The 20,889-nt window shown below is 41.7% G+C and overlaps 1 protein-coding gene and 1 long non-coding RNA gene across 2 annotated transcripts in view; one reads left to right on the top strand and one right to left on the bottom strand.

Annotated features, from left to right (window-relative positions):
- Window positions 1-638: 638 nt before the first annotated feature.
- On the bottom strand, window positions 639-16,826 carry LOC138975888 (uncharacterized). The gene is made up of 3 exons (XR_011458791.1): window positions 16,693-16,826; window positions 3,242-3,297; window positions 639-1,025 (listed from the first exon to the last, which is right to left on the bottom strand). It is a non-coding gene; the product is annotated as an uncharacterized lncRNA (long non-coding RNA).
- The window catches only part of LOC138975887 (nuclear speckle splicing regulatory protein 1-like), a 17,885-nt gene continuing 13,762 nt past the window's right edge, over window positions 16,767-20,889 (top strand). Inside the window, exons 1-2 of the mRNA XM_070348663.1 lie at window positions 16,767-16,882; window positions 18,520-18,607. Coding sequence (XP_070204764.1) covers window positions 16,863-16,882; window positions 18,520-18,607 — 108 coding nt within the window. The 5' untranslated portion in view covers window positions 16,767-16,862. The remainder of the gene's footprint in view (window positions 16,883-18,519; window positions 18,608-20,889) is intronic.

Below are 20,889 nucleotides of genomic sequence, written 5' to 3'. Positions count from 1 at the left end.
TGAGTCCTTACAATCTCAATTCTTCTTCATTGCTGTCGAATTTACCTTTTTCGTTCAAGGAGAGGCTTCATTTCCCTCCAGAAACATAAAAAAACGTTCAGCTTCAAGGGGGCTTCGCCCCCTTGCAACCCCCACCAAGGGGGCTTCGCCCCCTGGACCCCCACCAAGGGGCTTCGCCCCCCGGACCCCCATCTGTAACCCCCCCCCTAGTACTTACCTAGTCCGGCCCTGTGTGTGTGTGTGTGTGTGTATGTGTGCGTGCGTGTGTGTGTGTGTGTGTGTGTGTGTTTGTGTGTGTGTGTCATCATCATCATCATCATCATCATCATCACTTGAAACATGTGTATAGCAATGTTTGTATTTCATTTTTTCATATTGATAGTGTTTCAATTTAAATTGCGTTCTTTAGCACTAATCTTTTAGTATAAGTTGAGTGTGTGTGTGTGTGTGTGTGTGTGTGTGTGTGTGTGTGTGTTCAAGGACAGATTGTAGTTCAGTTCTCTCTCGCTCACTCACTCACTATATATATATACCATTCAGACCAAACTCACTCATCGCCATTGCCGTTTATACTGCCGTCAAGGCTACTCATTGAAGATACATATTTTCTTGCTTTATTTTTCTTTGACAGACAGACAGACAGACAGACACACACACACACACACACACACACACACACACACACACACACACACACACACACACACACACACACACACATTACTTAATCAAATCTGCCAAGGTCATATCATTGTTGTGAAATACAGTCGGACATAACAGTATGTATTGTGACATACCGCTCTTGTCGAAGCCCATATATTGGACGAGCCATTTTTACTGTGCCTTCTCGACACACGTGGAGATGTCTCAGAGAGAGTTGTCACTGTCTCTGGGTGGCTTGCGAGGTGCGTCCCTGCAGCAAGGGAGAACACTGCGCTGTCCCGGCAAGGAGCGCGGTTTGTACACCACCACGGCCAGCACCACCATCACCGTCAACAACGCAACGAACACTCCTATCGTCACACCTGCAACATGGCATGTTCTGTCAGTGTCCAGTGATCGTGCTTGGCGTGTTACAAACCGGCATTACCACACACACACACACACACACACACACACACACACACACACACACACACACACACACACACACACACACATTAACTCCACCAAAAGACCAACACTCGTTCACAGAAACCGAACAACCAGCAATAGCCCCATTTCAAAAATTTAAAAAACACCTTAACTAACAGCACTGACAAATCACTAAACATGCATATTTTTCAGAGTACGATCACTTTTACCTCTTCTGATGCAATTTTTCAAAACGGGGGTAATGGTACATTTTGCAGGTCTGTGAAAAAATGTCACGGTCAATTGTTTTAACTTTTTATAAGTGATTGTGTGCTTTGCATTATCTTTTTATGTTTTTTGTTAAATCGCTCGGATGCTTAGGGAAATATGTTCTTGCGAATTGAGAAAATAATTGATCTTAGCCTACGAAAACGTCATGTAATTACGCTATTCCCAGCCATATCAAAAAGACACGTTACAATAATTCAAATAGAAACACATCATTACAACAAACGGAAACTAAGGATTATTACCACTTACAAAATAGGTCCTGTGATTGTAATTGATTGATCAGATATCGAATTCAATTACCCAACCCTCATTTGTATGATCCTTGGCATATTTCATCACATTCAAAAATCCTATATCATCAAGTCTGTCCTGTAGATTTCTCTCATTTTTTTCACACCTGTTTCAACACACTCTGAAATATGAAGGACAAAATATTAGCGATGTCGATTTGGGGGGTCAATCGCTGTCGTGTGTTTTAAATGACATGCAAAAGTTGTGCAGTTTTAACTGTTCGGATTTGTTTGTCGACTTTAAAGAGTAGAAATTCCATGAATTCGGTTTTGGAGGGTCTCGAGTCTCGGTTCCACTGTATATGCACTGCCCGATGTAGGTCTAATCAAGATATTTATTGAAAACATTTAAAAAATAATGGTTTCAACATAAACAGCCTCATCAAAAGATTTACACTCAAACAAACCTGCATACTAAAGAGTAGCATAGAGAGTCAGTCTACGCCATGTTGACTGGCACTTCACACATGTTATAGGCCATGCGAGTGACTCGGGCAGGATGATTGGGCAGTTCAAATCTTACTACTGTATGTATTGACCCATGATCGATGTCAATTGCACAACAATTCGGCGGACTTATTTTTCCCACATTGTGCAGAAGAAAACCCCTTGATAGCACATAGACATATTGATAAGTGAATCTGAGACTGAGAATGGACTGCGCGTAACTGTTATTTCAAAAATGGGTTAGAGCAAACTGCGCGGTGACAGTGCTTACAACAGTACAAGATTCATGGTGACACTGCTAGATGAGGACAAGCTCCAGATGTGCGTTGACCTGATGAATGAAGATTGAATGGAGGAGGACCGCAGAAAGGTATCTGCTGCCGGAAGGAAGCTGTGAGAGATAAATGGCCGGAAACCTCTTTCACACTAATGGACCAGACTTCAACGGGCCAGACCTTTCTTTACAGGCCCGCACATTTCAGGGCCATTCATAGAACTTTTAAAACGTAGTCGTAATGTCTAACGTGCGTGAGAGAAAACGGTAACGAACAGGTCTCCGCTTTTCTCCCGTTCATTACTCATAGTGCCTGGCTTTTTCTTGGAGACGCTGTCTCTTGCTTTCTAACCGTTCCAGCTCTTTTCAAGTCGCCAGTTCAACCCAGAAGCGCGCCTTAGAAACCAAAACAAAGGGTAAATAGGCTGAAGAGAAGAAAAGAGTTGCGAGTGAGTAGATACAGAGTCAGTGAGGCAAAGAGTTGTCAATATACGCAAAACTACGTAGTAGCTTAAGACCGCCGAGGTTGACGAAGCGACCCGTTCCACACAAACGGCGGCCAGACCTTGCAGCACTCAGACAGGAGGTGCAATTTCCGCGACATGGCGCACTGTGGCCAGAGTGTTTGCTACGATGGTTACATTGTTTGGGCTCCCTCTGCCAAGCCTTTTTTGCCGCCCAGCGTCAATATTTCTCGTGGAACTAAACAATCCTCGTGTTTCCAAAATTAGCAATAATCTCGTTGAGCCTTTGAAGCTTTGGAAAAATATACTTCTCTCGGTCTCCCGGCGATTGAAACACACAGACAAAAACACAAGTAACAACAACGGCAAACCGGCCGTGTGGAGCTGTTTCCCCAACTGACCTGGGTCTTGTTGCTTGAGTACAGTGTGCACACTGCTCGCCATGCTGGCTGCAAACCTGCAACACACACACACACACACACACACACACACAAACAGTACACACACATATACACACACACACACATACACAAACACTTTAATTTAGATGTCATGAAAAACAGAGCAAACAACATTGGATACAATTTTGATGAATGCTGTGCTTTTCCTTGAGGCCATGCCACAATGCAGCCATGCTGGTCTTTTTTTATTCCACCTATGCGACCATGCTGCTCTTTTTCATGCCCCCAAGCTGCTCTTTTTTTATTCCACCTATGCGACCATGCTGCTCTTTTTCATGCCCCCATGCAGTTCTTTTGCTTCCCCCAATGCAGCCATACTGCTCTTTTTAATGCGCCCCCCCCCCCCCCCCCCTGCTCCCATAACATCGTCTCTCTCCACATAATTATTCCGACTTATGGATAGCTTTAAGCAGCAAGACCAAAATATGCCATGTCGTTCCTTGTACGCTTCCAGGAAATATGCATTCAACTGGCGTGGTTTATTGTGAAACTAGCTGTACCCGTTTTCTATGTCCGTACGCGACTTATATGCACGCACCTATACGTGCACACACACACACACACACACACACACACACACACACACACACACACACACACACACACACACACACACACATATGTATGTTGTTCACAAGCGCTGCGCGCTTTTGAATTACACGACTTATTAGTTAGGTAACTGGAAGGTGTAACACCGCAAGTAAAAAGCTTGTTTGACTGTTGCACCTAAGAGTGTCATCAGGCCTTGCATTTCGGAAGTTGTGTTACGTCATGCCGTTTTTACTTTTCTGGATAATGTCAATTCTCCCTGAGGACGTTTCATAAACCCAATCTGATTAAATACCAGTCAGAGGAAAATGTAATCATCGGGCTTCTTGTAGCAAGTAACCTTTTGGAGATACCTCTTAAACACAAACATTTAATTAGAGAGTTAATTACAGAAGTACACCCCCTAATTTTGAAAGTCAAAATTCTGCCCGGAAAGTCTTTTGCTCTCATTATGACGTGTTGGAATACAATTTGATGGACTTGATATGTATGTTATAACATAGACAAATGCCTGGTCCACTAGTAGGTGCAATATTTAAACAGATACACGTAAAAACATTATTGTGAGAGCCAGTTTTGTTTGTTATTAGCTTTTCTTACTCAAATTACGCCTTTGATTGCGCATCCTTACATTTTCAGCTAGTGCTGATTTGTATCTGAATTGCATTTTATCTTCCTAATTGCTCCTCAATTCAAAGTTAGATGATCAAATGTATCCGCGATGGGCAATGTGTGTCATATTTCCTAAATTTTCACCAAGAAAATCAGTTGTGAACTCTTTTTTGTCAGTTTACTTTTCACTGAAGAAAACATGCTTTTCATGTGTAAAACAAAACACTCTAGTGAATTTCATGTGAACGGGACAAAGCAGTACAATTTTGTTTATGTAGTTACTGAATGTAGATTGAGCTTGCATGATGTTATTTGATCATCGCAACAACAGCGATGACGTCACACGTGACGTCAAGGTTACAGGTACGCAACGTGTGGAGTCTAGAATGAGCAGTCTGTGTATAATGTTCGGAAAGATAGACTGCATACAATACACAGAGCAATCGGTACTCCTTCGAAAAAGTTGTGCCATGTGAAAGACATATGAAAATACTTTCTAAATTGTTTTGTCGTGGACCATAGCGGTAGCAGCGTCAATTCACAATTCGAAGGCAAAACATCCCAACTTCACTGAGCACAAATAGGATTGGATATTTCCTCAGTGCTATAGACCTCATCATAAACAGCTGCATTTCGGTCGGAAACATATGTGTATATTGATATTCTCCATCTCAAGACACGATAGGTAAATCCCAGTCGTCCCGCTGGTGATATATTTCTTAGAATATGACGTCATGTCTTCATTCTTCTGTTTTTGCAACGCTTTTCCTTTTTTCGCTTTTTGTTTTACAGCGAAGACTTTAAAAAAAACAAAAAACATGCATATTTTTTGTGCAACAGCTACTGAGCTAGCTGTCCATAGTCTGTGACGGTTGTATACATCCTGTCGGAAGACGAGGGACGAAATCATTGAAAAAAAGGTGACAGTTTTCTTTGAAAAAGATTGCGCGAAACTCACCAATCATATGGGAATGTCGCTAAACCTGGAACAGTTAAGGAGAAACAGCCGTACCAGACAAAAAAAATATTATTGCAAAGCGTTTTTTATATTGTCACATACTAGACTCTATCAGTAAACAAACGAACAACATAAGATAAAATAAAAGTCACACAACTCATCAAACTGACCATTATAAAAATTTCTGCATTTGTTCCAGGTTGGACGCATGGGTGTGTAAAGTGGAACACTGTGTTGTCAAACTCGGAACACATGCAAAAACACACTGACTCTCTTTCTAGCTCTGTCTGTGTCTCACACACACATATATACACCCACACACTCTCAATCACACGCACACAATTACACATTGCCACACACACAAGATAAATTCATACGTCATAACATTTTGATTTAGCCATCTTATTTAAATGTCTGTTTTTCCACATAACATTGGATTTTTACCAAAGAAATAGTAAATTTGATAACAATTAATGCCTCAAAATGTGAAAAAAATATAAATAAGGGCTAGGTCTAAACAAATCGGATAAAAAAACTGTTTTTGTAAAACATGAAAAAAGAAGCTAAGAAAGGATTTTTCACTCAATGTCCTTTTGTTTTCTACTTTCAGTGCAGTCCTCGTGTGATCAATGCCGTGTGTATACTGCTGGCACTGTATAATGTTCAAAGGGGTGTTGGTGCAACACAAGAAGCAGTACCAAGATATTTCGCAGCATAAAAGTCGTGACAGGAACACCAAATGTTCTTGATGCGCAACGCAAACCCATTTCCCCGTTTCTGACAGCCGACAACGCGCAGCCCATTTCTTCGGGTAGCCACCGTCCGGGTCCCAAAATACTGTAAAACAAATCAATCAACCATTCAATAAAAGGTATAGAAGGAAAAAACCCAATAAAACTGAAAAGAGATTTGAGTACGTGACTAAAACGGTTCTATGCTAAATGCCCCCCGGACAACTGCCCCCCTCCCCCCCCCCCCGGACAACAGTACTGCCCCCCGGACAACAGTACTGTCCCCTGGACATTTGCCCGCCTAGGACAATTGCCCCCCGTGACAATGAATTGCCCCCCATTCTTGTCTGTATGTTTAGCGAGTTATCAAGTGTTGTATTGTTGTCTAGAGGGTATTCATAGGTAATGGAAGTCTATAATTTGTTTTCTCAACGATATCTATATAATGCTTCCTGGTTTGAATACACACACACACACACACACACACACACACACACACACACACACACACACACGCGCGCGCGCAAACACACACACACACACACACATATACACACACACTCACACACATATAGACACATACACATAAATACTGTAAACACCCAGACAAAGACAAACTGACAGACATACTAGTACACACAGACAAACCGACACAGACACTTGCACGCCCACACTTACGCCCGCATTTACACCAGCAAACACACTCAAACACACACACACACACACACACACACACACACACACACACACACACACACACACACACACACACACACACACACACACACACACACACTCTTATTGAAGTGAACGGCTTTTGCAAAAACTTGCACGAAGAGTGGTGAGAAAAACATTGGGGGGCAGGTGTCCGGGGGGCAGTTGTCCTCCCTCGGTGGGGGGGCAGGTGTCCGGGGGGCAATTGTCCTAGTAGGGCAATTATCCGGAGGGGGGGGGGCAGTTGTCGGGGAACAATTATCCAGGGGGCAATTAGCCTGCCACGGACTAAAAACACCAGTGTTCACTTTATCGTTTGATGAGGGTAAGATGGAACAGAATGCGTCAAAGCTGGAACACTGTTCCATGTTTGCCTCTATATGTGTTCCAGCATAGCCGCATGGCACCTGCATGGATTTCGACTTTAGCTGTAGGATACATGTGACGTTTCCAATCTTTTTTCCCCGTTCATAGTGTAACACATTGATGTAGGTTTGTAATAGCAATCAACATTTTACGTGAACGTATATATACTGTTCAAAAAAAGAAACGCATAGCTTGTAATATTTGGTTAATTTAGTTATATGGCTACAAGGATATCCACCAAACTGCAGAAAATGTTTATCTGGTCGTCGACCTTTCGTCCATTGCCACAAGTGAGCTCTGCACGTGACGCATGCGTTATCAGTGGCTACAATGTCAAAATTGCTCATTTGGCATGACCACTCGTCATGCTTCAGTGTAATCTCGTGAAACTCGGGGAATATTGAGCTCTCACCATGTCTTCCAAAACCCATAAAAGCGGATTGTTCGCCACAAAGAAATCAGACGACAATTCAGCGACGAAAGATGGCCCGATTGAGCAGAGAAGACCGCCAAATTGCATTGGGTCGTTTACAAGCAGGCCAAAGTCAAAGTGCAATCGCCAGGCACTTCCACGTGTCCCAGAGCACCATCAGTAGACTGTGGGTCAGGTTTCAAGCCACTGGCTCCGTTGCTGACTTGCCACGAGCGGGAAGACCAAGGGCGACAACTGCTGCTCACGACCGCTTCATACGGCTCCGCCACCTCCGGAATCGTTTCCTGTCGGCCTCATCTTCTGTCCAGGCTCTCCCCGGGCCACACCGATTATCGGACCAGACCGTGCGGAACCGCCTGCATGAAGCTGGTTTGAGAGCTCGCAGACCTCACAGAGGAGCTGTCCTCACCCGCCGCCATCGCCAGAACCGAGTGCAGTGGGGCAACCAGCACCTTCGCTGGACCGTCCGGAATCACTGGAGACACGTGTGGTTCAGCGACGAGTCCTACTTCCTGCTCCAGCGACATGATGGTCGGAGGAGGGTCTACCGGAGAGTAAACGAACGTTACGCGCCCAACTGTGTGGATGAGGCACCCGTTCATGGTGGTGGAGGCGTCATGGTGTGGGGGGGCGATCAATACCGCTGGAAGGAGCACCCTTGTGCACGTCCAAGGGCGCATAACTGCCCAGCGATACGTGGAGGAAATTCTGCGCCCACACGCCCTTCCTCTTCTGGCTGACCAGGATGCCATATTCCAGCAGGACAACGCTCGCCCGCACACAGCACGACTCACCACCCAGTTCCTCACCGACCACCATGTCCAGGTGCTTCCCTGGCCATCCATGTCGCCAGACATGAACCCGATAGAACACCTCTGGGATGAATTGGACAGACGTGTGCGCAGGCGAGAAGAAGCGCCGGCAAATCACCGCGATCTATTGCAGGCACTTCAGGAGGAGTGGGACACCATCCCACAGCAAGATATCCGGCATCTGATCCAGTCCATGCCCAGAAGGTGCCGGGCAGTTGTTGCTGCTCAAGGCAGTCACACCCCCTTCTGACTTGACAGCCTCGGCACCCAATCGTATTGATTGACTGATTGATTTGAAGATGCAAATGAACTGTGTGTGCATTCACCTGTGTTCATACCAAATTTCAAACAAATAATCTAAATATTGGATTTTCTGTTAATTTTTTCGAAAAATAAAACAAATTTGGCAAGTAGCAACTATGCGTTTCTTTTTTTGAACAGTATAGATAAAGAGTAATAAAACGAATTCTAGACAATAGAAATAAGAAGAAGAAGGGAGAAAAGTTAAAAAAACGTACCTCTTCTTTGGTTTTGCCGCAGTTGCCATTTTTCTTTTTGCAATAACATCGGGGGAGGTCACTAGACATTTCTGCTAAAAAAAATTTCATGAATTGTTTTCCGTTGACCGCATATTGAGGTGTTCCAAGTTAGCCGACTGTTCCGGGATTGGCGACTTTCCCTTAGTATTGTGTGTCTCTTTTGAAACGGACACAACTTTTGATCCCGAGGAAGAATGCTTTTGAAACTTAAGACACATATAGGGATACAACCACTTGCTAAGCATGCACAATTTCGATGATGTTGGATTTGTCTCAGTGACGTTACCAACGTTCAAAAAGTGTTAACGGAAAACCGTTACAACGTCTATATTCAGGTTCTGTTTCTTTCCACATAAATTATGACACGCATAGAGAAAAGAGTATTTGTCAGCGTCCTGTGTAATTTGAAGAAACTGCGTCGTGTATTTTTAGATTTATTGCATGTCAACTGCAGCTACCCAGGACAAATATTCTCAAAAACCAGGATTTCTTGTCGTTATCAACCTTGTGGGCGCTCTCTTTCACATGTTAGATCAGCCTGACTGCGCGGCAGTTTTAAACAAAATTGGTAAGCCCTGTTAGCTAAGACTCCAACGAAACTCACTGGTGTAAAACATATGAAATATTGTTTAGTTTTATTCGTTTTTTTCACGGTTTAAAGAGAATCATGCTGTCAAAACCCCTCATTTTTGTGAGTAGGTATTAACAGGGACCTGTGACGTCATACCCAAATAATGCTCAAATGCTTTACACTTATTTTTGAGCAGAAGAAAGGCAATTCGTCATATACCCATATATTTCTGGCCTAAACACTGCTGTTTTACATGAGATCTGTAGCACTGAAGAAATATCCTCTCTTTTTTGTGCTCAGTGTCGTTGGGATGTTTTGCCTTCGAATTGTGAATTGACGCTGCTACTGCTGAGTTCCACGACAAAACAATTTAGAAAGTATATTCATATGTCTTCCATGCCATTCAACTTTTTCGCGGGAGTACTGTATTGTAGGCAGTAAGTCTCACCAACTAGTATACAGTCTTTATTCTAGACTTTACGCCTCGCTTACCTGTAGCTTCGACGTCACGTGTGACGTCATCATTTCAGGTGCAATATTCAAACAATATTCCGCAAACTCAACCTACATTCAGTAACTACATGGCATAAATTTTACTTCTTTATTCTATGTAAATCATGTTACCCAGAGAGTTTTGTATAACACACTAAATTCCGTTTTTCCTTCAGTGAAACGTAAAACCGCCAAAAACGGTATACACCCGAATTTTTCAATGAATTCTTTCTTTCTTTATTTGGTGTTTAACGTCGTTTTCAACCATTCAAGGTTATATCGCGACGGTTTCAGTGAATGTTCAATAAATATGGCACACATTGTCAATCACAGTTACATTCTATCTTCTTACTTTATATTGAAGGGATGCAACTCTTCTGAAAACCAGCACTGCCTGAAAATGTAAGGAAAAGCAATTAAAGGCGTTATTTCACTGAATGAGACTCATCACACAGTTATCGTCTCGCGCATACATTTCTTCACAGGTATCTTTATATATTTTGCACATACGCTTAGAGTAAGCATTTTTTTCTATGTATTAACGTACATGTTAGGTTCTTTACACTCCACCCTTACCTGTAATAGTGCCTCTCAAAAGGCTTTCATTACATAACTTTGACTTACAAAATTAGGGGGTGTACTTCGGAAATGAACTCTCACACTTAGTGTTTATAAGCTATCTCATCAGATGTACTTGAAACTAAACGCCCAATGAATGCACTTCCCTCTGATATGTATTTGATTAGATTTTGGCCAACCAAACGTCTTTAATGAGATTTGATATTATCCAGAAAAGTGGAAATGACGTGACGTAACAATTTCTGAAATGCAAAGTCTTTTCACTTGCTGTTTAACACCTTTCAATTGCTTGATAGTTCACTCAGAAATATTTACTCTGCTGATATTGCCGTTTTTTGCAACAAAGAGGGTTTTTCTGAAGTGCATTTTTCAAAGTAATTGGGCTACTTTGCCCAGAGACTTGCTACAGATCTCTGCTTTGCCTTAAAACTGCGTATAGCTGCTGCCACTTTTGGGTACCTAGAAAGGTTGTTTCAGAGACTATATGCATTTGTCTGTCAAATGAAATCAAATTTGCCTGGGAGTACCGACTGTGCATTAAACTCCTTAACTAAGCGTCTTTTTCCGATTTGGTTCCTCGTCTATTAGAAAGAAGTGCGAATGTGTTCAAAGCAAAGTTTCAAGTTTGCTTTTCCAAAAGTACCCTATGACACGACTCGAGTGGCAAAGAACATACCGTACTCTGCAATTCCCGTCTCAGTCCGTGCAGCCGTTTTGGAGCCTTTTGGTCATCATACAAACACACAGACAGACAGTCTCACAGGAACCAGCTTTATTAGTTAGCTATTGCTTTTCGGGTCCAGCGGACCATATAATAGGCCAAATCAGGACCCCACCAGCTTTATATATCAGAAGATATTTGAGTACAGTCCATCGGCATCAGTATGAGATTCGTTACAGACAAATTTAGTCCACGCAAATTTGGCCGTGAGATATATATATGGGCATCCAGAATTCAAATTAAGCTAATTGACAGCACACTAAAACATGAGATTTGGACCTCTTGGGCTTTAATTTAGTCATACGACATAGACTTCCACTGTGAGATACGGACTTCTAGGATTTTAGATTTAGCCACTCGACACGGGCCTCCTACACGAGAAATTGACATGCACAAACCAATTATAGCCATTCTACAACGAACTCTACCGCGAGGCTTGGATCTTCAGGGCCTAAATAACCATTCGCCACGAACCTCCACCGTAACATACTTGTCGACTTCCAGGATCGATATTCAGCTATTTGACACGTTTCATCAGGGTGCGAATTTAGCCATTTGACACCGACCTATATGGACATTTAGATATGTAACCATACATACACTCCGTGTACATCGTGAGAGCGTATTAAGATGTATCGTCTAGTCAAGCATGCATGCTACTGCGTTGATCTGGTGATGAGAGGTTTCCCTCCTTCCTGATAAATAGTGCCAGGCCACTGTGGCTCTTTCCAAAGTCAGACTGATTTTTTCTAAAATCTGTCCCTTTCCAGCGTCTTTGAGGCACATGTATTCAAAATTACCCTCAAAAGCACGTTTCCAAATTAGATGGCTAACCTTTGTATGTGACTATGGTCCGGGTCGAGAAAAGTATGACTGTCCCCTAATATGGACAACCTTCAACAAGAAACAAGAAATTCCTCCGAGGTAGGAAAAACACCCCCGTTGGTCAAAGGGAAATAACCATTCTCACTGCCACCAACTGAGAAGGTTATTTCCCTTTGACCATTAACATGTCCCTCTATAAGTCCTTGTAGAATGTTAATCCACCAATAACTCCCTAACCGTGTGTTTGACTGGTCCCAATTTTTGTAAGGACCGTCTCAGGAATGTATAGAACCTGTTCACCAAGTTTGGTGACGATCGGTCCGTTCATTCTTGAGATCTATATGCGAACACAAACACACACCCAAACAAACAAACAAACACATCGAGCGAATCCTATACACACCCCTATACCGGGGGTGTAAAAAATAAAATAGAGAGACTGGGTTAATTCAGTCATTCATGAAAAGGCTTGCCGAAAATAAACAACTAGCCCCCAAGCTTGAAAAAAATCTATCAAACAGATCTTCTTCACGTGAAAGTTGATAATTTCATTTATTTTTTCTTTCTTTTTGATAAATTTCTTAGTTTTTTGGGTTATGCCGTACAAAAACAAATTAATCTGATACATATTTGATTGGTCTAACTCGCACACTAAGTTGTATTGTGCTATTTTGAAGTATAGTTGGCTTTTTACAATGATTCGTGATGGCCTCTTCACTGGTTATTAGGCGCCCATGTTCCTAGTGTGGACTAGTTGAGATTTTTTTCTTTATCTAGTTTTTGCTGAATGTCTATCAAAGCTAATTCGTTCTAAGTATGCCTCACGGTTTAAAGGCCCAGTCTGCCTCAGATGGTTTATAGAACGATTTAAATCTTCTCACGAAAAAAGCAGTTCTAACCTTATGGAACACACTTGCAATAGCATTTAACATCATTAAATGACACAGTTCGTTTTAATGGCTATTTAGCTTGCGTAAACCACACACCAGATTTCGTGGTTTATTTTACCCCTGAGCCATCGTGGACCCGTGTCACACACTTTTTCTTTTTTTTCACAATTTCGTCGTCAGTTTGTGAATTCAATGCGACTCGCTGTTTTTGCAATAGCGCGTAATTGTGTACCACATCAAACGACTGCGAGTCACACGAACTTATCGGCGGCGGTTAGCTTCAAAGAAGTAAGCGATATGCAGAAAATTCGTCTGCTTGGGGAAACACGACCTTGCGTGACTTGCTTCCGGGCACCCTTTTTTAAAACTGTCAAAACTTCGAGTTGCATTGATCTTGTCTTGATGAAAAAGTAAATCTTTTATGATTTCAGAATGTTTGTGTTACAAGCTGTCAATTTATTATTTAGATTTTAAAAGTAAGTTCAGTCTAGCGCCAAAACGACGCGTCCGATTGTGGTACTAGACAATCCGGCTGGCCACACAAAAATAAATTCTTTGAACAATTTTCGCTCTTTACGGAGGGCACCAGGGCCGGACTAGGCTAAGAGGAGGGTGGGGTGGGGTTGCCAGTGGTGGTCCAGGGGGATGTTCCCCCTGGCGGGATCCAGGGGCAGAGCCCCTTGTGGGGGTCAGGGGGCAAAGCCCCCTGAAGCTGATGGGTAGGTCATATTCTGAGATAGGAAAATGGTCGCTCCTTGCATGAAACGGCATAAAATAAACAATAATAAAAAATGTTTTAAATAAGTGAGGTACATGTTTAGGCTAGGGGGAGGGGGGGTTGCGCAACCCCCATAACCCCCCCCCCCATAACCCCCCCCCCCCCCCGATAGTCCGGCCCTGGGCACCTAGGATGTTCTCAAGTTTTTTCAACGAAAGGGTGTTTGTACTGTGTGTAAAAGCCTGACAATGTCTGTGACCAGAAACTGATGGTTTACGTGAAGCTGAGTGTCCCCTATAACATTTGCCAAGATTCGAAGATAAAGTGTCCAAAATCAACTTTCACTCAACTGATATCAAATTGCGCTTTTGCAATGTTGGGTTCCTTTGCACACAACACATCTGAAGTAGCAAGGTTTCCCTGGGCCAGGAAGGTAGTTTTGACCTCTTTGAGGGGGCGAGGCGGGGTGGGGTGATTATCATGCATCACACTGGCTCGGGATCAGCCTGTCATTACATGAATCATACGCAATGTGATTTCCATGATAGACCACAATCAGCGGCTTGCCGCTACTGGCTACCGGCGGTGAAACGAATTCAGCTTTCCTCCTCATTCAGCTTTCTGATTCGATATACTCGAGACGAAAATGTTGTTTCCTGGTCGAATTAAAGAAGTACACTTATCATATCGTTTGAGGAAGAAACGCATGTCAGTTTCTTGCCAGTGAAGGAAATTGCATGGTGGTAAAATTTAATAGATTTCACCACTAAATTCGATTTCTTCGAAAACGTGCACCGAGTGGATATACGTCCCTTGAATGAAAAGGGAAGCATTTTAGGAAATAAAGCAAATTTTTTAAGTTCAAATAACTTTTGTAGAACAAATTTGACCCCATGAATGTAAAGTAGGGGAAGGGCTCCGAATAATTATGGACCACTTTTTGTTTTCTTGCGAAGAAGTTTCATTTTGTGTTTGGTAGTCTTTCTCTCTTGGGTTAACCGTTAGGCCTAATTACAGTTAATTAACTTGATAGACATTCAGCAAAAATTAGATACAGAAAAAAATCACAAATGGTCCATATTAGGAGCCTGGGCGCCCAATATGGACCAAGTCAGTGAAGAGGCCTTCACGAATCACTGTAAAAAGCCCCCTTTACTTCAAAATAACGTGATATAACTTAGTGTGTAAGTCAGACTAATTAAAATATGCTTTAGATTTATCTGTTTCGGGTTGATGAGAGTATTATTTGAAGCACACCAGGAAACTAAAGAAGCTTATCCAAAACAGAGTGAAAATAAGTGAAATTATCAACTACCACGAAAAGAAGACTATTTAATATATTTTTCAAATCTCGAGGGCTAGTTATAGGTTATTTTCAGCAAGCGTATTAATGAATTAATGAAAATTGTCTTTAGCTTTTATTTTCTTCTATTTGTTGAAGGTGGTCCATATTAGGGGACACACACATACTTTGATATTTTGCAATTATTTGTTCAATGTGTGTTTGCAGTAGAAACTCGGGGTCAACACTGCTAATATGTAACAAATACGCGTACGGTCTTAGCTGTCATATAAAGCAATCATTGTGTGATAACAGCTTTGGCTGTGGACAGAAACGAGTCCGTTTTAGGCGGCAAATTTAGAGTGAAAAAAAAGAGAAAAAGCTTAACGGTTTTGAGGTTTGTGTTTCTGCAACTGTTTTGACATGTGCAAGTTATCTAGAGAGGGTGAATACATCGAATGAAATTGTTTTGAGCGCTATAGCGCCGCCGTTAGTTTGTCAGAACATTACTAACAGGGAGGTGCCTGGTCCATATTAGGAGCCGGTCCGCATATCAGTTAGGAGTCCTTCCGGCCCTACTATACCTAAGCTTGATCATCAGAACTATGGAAGGGAAGGGGGCTTTTCAGTGTGGAGTTAATACAAGATCAACCGGAAGCCGAATCAGAAAGTTGAATGAATTCGCTACAGCAGTACTGACACTGCGATCATAGATAAGTTCACTCGACAGTTGCCGCCACGGCGAGACCAATGCATGACTGCACTGACGCCCACCCGCCCCATTTCTTGATTAATATTGTCACAAACATTAGTTTTGAATGTGTTTTTAGTGTTTGTAAACTTCCGAATGCGGTACAGAGTATTCATCGGACTGTATAATGCCAAGATGCTGTAAAAAGGCATACCGTTTATTGATACTCTCACCGAAGTGCAGCTTAGTAATAAAAGAGAGTGACATTCTTAAAGCTCTTCAGTCTGAAGTTGAAAAGACCGGTATTTGATCAAGATATTTGTTGCAAATGATTGTCTCTCAAATTTAATGGCTTGAATCAGTGCAACAGCAAATCTGGATTAGTATTTTGAGTGAGCATTATCGGCTTTTGAAGCCGTTATAAACTTGTAAATAGAAAATAAAGCAACAAGATTTCCTTCGTGGTTGGCTTGCAGAGTTCCTCAAGTTGTGTGTGTGCCCAGTATGTGTGCGTGTGTGTTCGGTGTGTGTGAGAGAGAGAGAGAGAGAGAGAGAGAGAGAGAGAGAGAGAGAGAGAGAGAGAGAGAGAGTTTGCTTGCAGAGTTCCTTGCCGGTGTGTGTGTATGTGTGCCGGCGCCGTGTGTGTTCGGCCGTGTGAGAGAGAGTGAGAGCCTAGAGAGAGAGAGCCTGAGAGAGAGACAGACTGAGAAAGACAGAGACAGAGACAGAGAGGGACGTTTTGTGCAATAACGCATCCATGCCAAGTGACCAAAATATCGTTATTATAGTAAAGCGGGAAACGCTCCTGCAAAGGTATAGTACCCAGTAAACGCCCACCCCCAACTGACTTTGGGGCAACATAGGGGGGGGGGGGGGTGGGCGTATACAAGGTAGTTTACGGTACATACCTCAGTTTGTGTCCACGCACTAGGCTTGATGAAAATCAAACAATTTTGCAGCACTAAAACTTTTGAGTTAAAAACTTGACAGGGTGGGCGTGACAGTCCGCGGCCGTCAGCTCTGCAAAACGCGAAACACGGTCTAAGGGACGGTACTCTGAAGGTATTTAGCATCTAAAATGGCGTCGTCCACAACGAAGTGAGTACGCTTATATAAATACTTTGGAACGCTTGCCCCGCAACCTTTAAATTAAGTAGAAGTGCAATGCCAAGGCACTCCATACCCCCAGCGAATCTCTCTCTCTCTCTCTCTCTCTCTCTCTCTCTCTCTCTCTCTCTCTAGAAGCTCGTTTATTTTCAATTCCCATGCCTGACAATGTAAGGGGGAAGAATTGTTTTCCTAGTTGCAGTAAAGACTGAAGTGAAGAGATGAGTTTTTAACTGTTTTTTGAAAGAAAAGAATAAGGGGGCGTGTCGAATCTGAGTGGGCAGGGAATTCCAGTTTACAGCAGCAAAAAACGAAAAAGAGCGACAGCCTTTGGTTTTACAAGATTTATAAGCGGGGATACCGTGAGAGTAACAGACCTGTTTACCCTTACGATTTTGGCGTAATTTATTACGATTTTCTGAAAAAAATACGCCATTCCGCTATCCGTGTCAAGACTACGATTTTCAACAACAACAAAAATGTAAAAAAAAAATTAAAAATTTTTTTTTTTTTTTTTTTTTTTTCTATTCACATGTTTGGCATTGTTTTTTTCAATGGCAAAAATGGGGTGAAAAAGCACAGGACTGACCAGAGATCATGTCTGTCTGATGAGACGCTGGAGAGCCTTATTCTAGTGGTGAAGTCTCGCCCTCACTCATTCGGCAAGCGCAAGTACAGTAGAGAAGCGCTTGACACACTGAAAAAGGCCTACTACGAGCAAAAGAAAAAGAATCAGTGATGCATGTGCTTTTGATGTGATCTTCTTTGAAATTATGATGACTACAAAAACTGACTGATGTGTGAATGATGGATATATGTGCATGATTGCGTTTCGCAGACACAGTTGTCATGTGCGTTGTAATTGGCGACGAATGCTGGATGATTACTATTTTTGTGCCAGGATTACTATTTTTGGGGCTGAGCATTACTCCAAAACACTTATGGGGGTAAACAGGTCTGGAGTAAGGAGATCATTGGAGGAACGTAGGGGGCGAGTGGGTCTGTACAGTTGAAGAAGGTCTGAAAGATAGGATGATGTCTGATAGTGGATAGCAGTGTAGCACAGGCATGCATATTTGTATTTTATGCGGGCCTCAACGGAGCCAAAGGAGCTGCTGCAGAAGGGGAATGGCGTGCTGTCTGCATGCAGCGCCTAAGATCAGTCGTATTATGCTGTAGTCTCGGAAATTTTACCCCTGGGTGGCGATGGATCAAAAATCGAAGAATTGGTCGGCACCCTCCGTATGTTAGGTAGTTTGTTCCCAATTTTTTGTGAACTTCCATCCCCAACTGTAGCCTGACTTAAGTCACTAAGAATCCTTCTTTATTATGTGTTATCGGGAAGAACTTTTCTCAAGTCGATTACAGTATAGCGTTCGTGGTATACCTCCAGCTTCGCTGGGATAAAATACATGTACTTTTTTAGAAGCTCATCTCAATTAAACGCTGCACATTTACTCCACCAGTTTATGTGGACAAATCATGAAATCGAACTCTCTGATGCACTTGTTTCAAAGTTTGTTTTAAAATTCAGTTATGATTCACTGACACTGTTGTCTCTTAACATTTTCATGTGGTGTAGCATTTTTGTTATTGTTGTTAGTTTTAGTTTTGCATCTCTTTTTCAGATATGGTTTATTCATCCCAAAGAAGTCAGCAAAGGGACCAGTACTGAAACCAACAGCTGCCAATGTGTTTGGAGATGACAGCGAAGAGGTCATATTTTTATTTTATCATTTATTTTAAGGATTTATGATTGTTATTGCCTGTAAAAATTGTGTAGACACAAAATTGATTCCATTGCACTCTTTATTTTTCCTGAATCCAAAAATACATAGACTGAGAGACACTATATTCGTGTTTTAATTGATATTTATGAGCTCAACGCAGTCTGTTTCAACTTTCAATTTCAATTTTCATGCAAAGTAGGTTCCATGTTTACATGATTCAATGATTGATACTGAGATGAGACAGCATGGTCTTGGTCGACCGGTTTCAGTCAGCCAGGACTCGGTCGCTGTGAAGACATTTTAGTTCAGTGTAGATGCTTACGCCGAGAGAATGACTAAATGTTTTGATATGGCTTCGCGCGAATTGTTTTACATTTTTTTGCTTGATCTTTATTTTTCAAATTTGAAGTCATATATATATATATATGTCGTGCCGAATTCACATTTTTGCCCATTTGGCATATTCAGCAAAACGTTACACTGCCCATTTTGCGAAATCGGCAGCGTTTTGCCGAAAATGCGTAAAACTAAAAGCCTCTAAAATTTGTCAATTTTGCAAAAGCAGCAGCCAGTCCGTTATTTTTTTGTGTCACCAGAACATATTGCATTAACATTACTTTACCTCCCTATTATGGTTTTTATGGTCTGTGTTGGTCCTTGTCGAGCATAACTTTGAAAATACACGAAAACTAGACTTTCTGCCATATTATATATATCTTATCGATTATTGCAATATTTATCCATTCTAGCATCTAGCTGTCTTCTTCTTCTTCTTCTGCGTTCGATGATCTAGCTGTCTAAGTGTGATGATATCCAAGGCCTTTTAGAACTTTTAAACCAAAAAGTGGCTGCCGATTTCGCATAATGGACAAGTATTAGAGGCCTTTACACATTTTCGGCAAAACGCTGCCAATGTTGCGTAATGGGCAGCCTTTTGCCGATTACGTGACTGAAATGGGCAAACATTTGACCGATTTCGCGAATTCGGCAATTCCTTGAATTCGGCACGACATATATATATATATATACATGCAGTTATTTATGTTGTTCAACATTTTCCAATGGCAGCATGTTTAGGTTTGCTAAGTTACTTGTACATGTATGTACTGTAGATGGAGTTATCACTATTAGTGTGACAGTGACAATCTGCTTGAACTTATACTTGTAGTTGAACTTTATAGTTTTCTTTCCTTGCACATCATATTAGGTATAGATCTTCTTAACCCTTACACTGGTGCAATTCTGTAACACATGTTACATAGCCATCTGGTGAATTAACAGAGAGAAAAATAAAGAAAAACGGTTGTCACGTCGCGTGATTGTTCTGAAAAGTGACTATTACATGATTGTTCTGAAAGTCTACTATTTATTTCATCGTAATCATGTAAGCTCTCATACGTGATTGTTCTGAAAGCTTACTAATATACATGATTGTTCTGAAACTCTACTAAAGGTAAACTTGCTTCACCCGTGAAATGTTGTCAGATTTGGAACAATATGTATACCCCTGCCCTCCATGGGAGGTAATCGGAACCGACCAATGATACTAAATCTTAAGTGAAATTGATAGTTATACCCCCGCCCAATGAATACAAACTCAACAAGTAATACGTTTCATACATTGAACATGTCTTCTTTATTGTTCTCAACTCAAAATTGAAATTAAATGTTCAAAGACAAAAAATATTTATAATCTTCAAAAATGTAATGATTCTTCTTGAGTATTCCCAACTCAAAATTCTAATTACAGGTTTAAAGGGACACATAGAAACTTTTGATTTTTCCTGTTTGCCATGCTTAGGTGGCTAGGTCACCAAAATGGATCGAAAGGCATGGCAAAGAGGGAAAATGGAATCTTCAAAAATGTAATGATTCTTCTTGAGTATTCCCAACTCAAAATTCAAATTACAGGTTTAAAGGTGAGTTGGAGGGGGGTATACTGGATTCACTTTGTCCATCTGTCTGTGTGTATTGTTCCATATACATACAGACATACACACAGACAGATGGACAAAGTGAATCCAGTATACCCCCCTCCAACTTCGTTGGGCAGGGGTATACATATTGTTCCATATCTGACAACATTTCACGGGTGAAGCAAGTTTACCTTTAGTAGAGTTTCAGAACAATCATGTAAATTAGTAAGCTTTCAGAACAATCACGTATGAGGGCTTACATGGTTACGATGAACTAAATAGTAGACTTTCAGAACAATCATGTAATAGTCACTTTTCAGAACAATCATGCGTGACAAACGGTCAGATAGGT

This window comes from Littorina saxatilis, linkage group LG9 (assembly GCF_037325665.1).
Source record: "Littorina saxatilis isolate snail1 linkage group LG9, US_GU_Lsax_2.0, whole genome shotgun sequence".
Taxonomy (NCBI): Eukaryota; Metazoa; Mollusca; class Gastropoda; order Littorinimorpha; family Littorinidae; genus Littorina; species Littorina saxatilis.
Note: the sequence above shows the minus strand (reverse complement) of the source record. Positions and strands in the feature narration are given on the sequence as shown.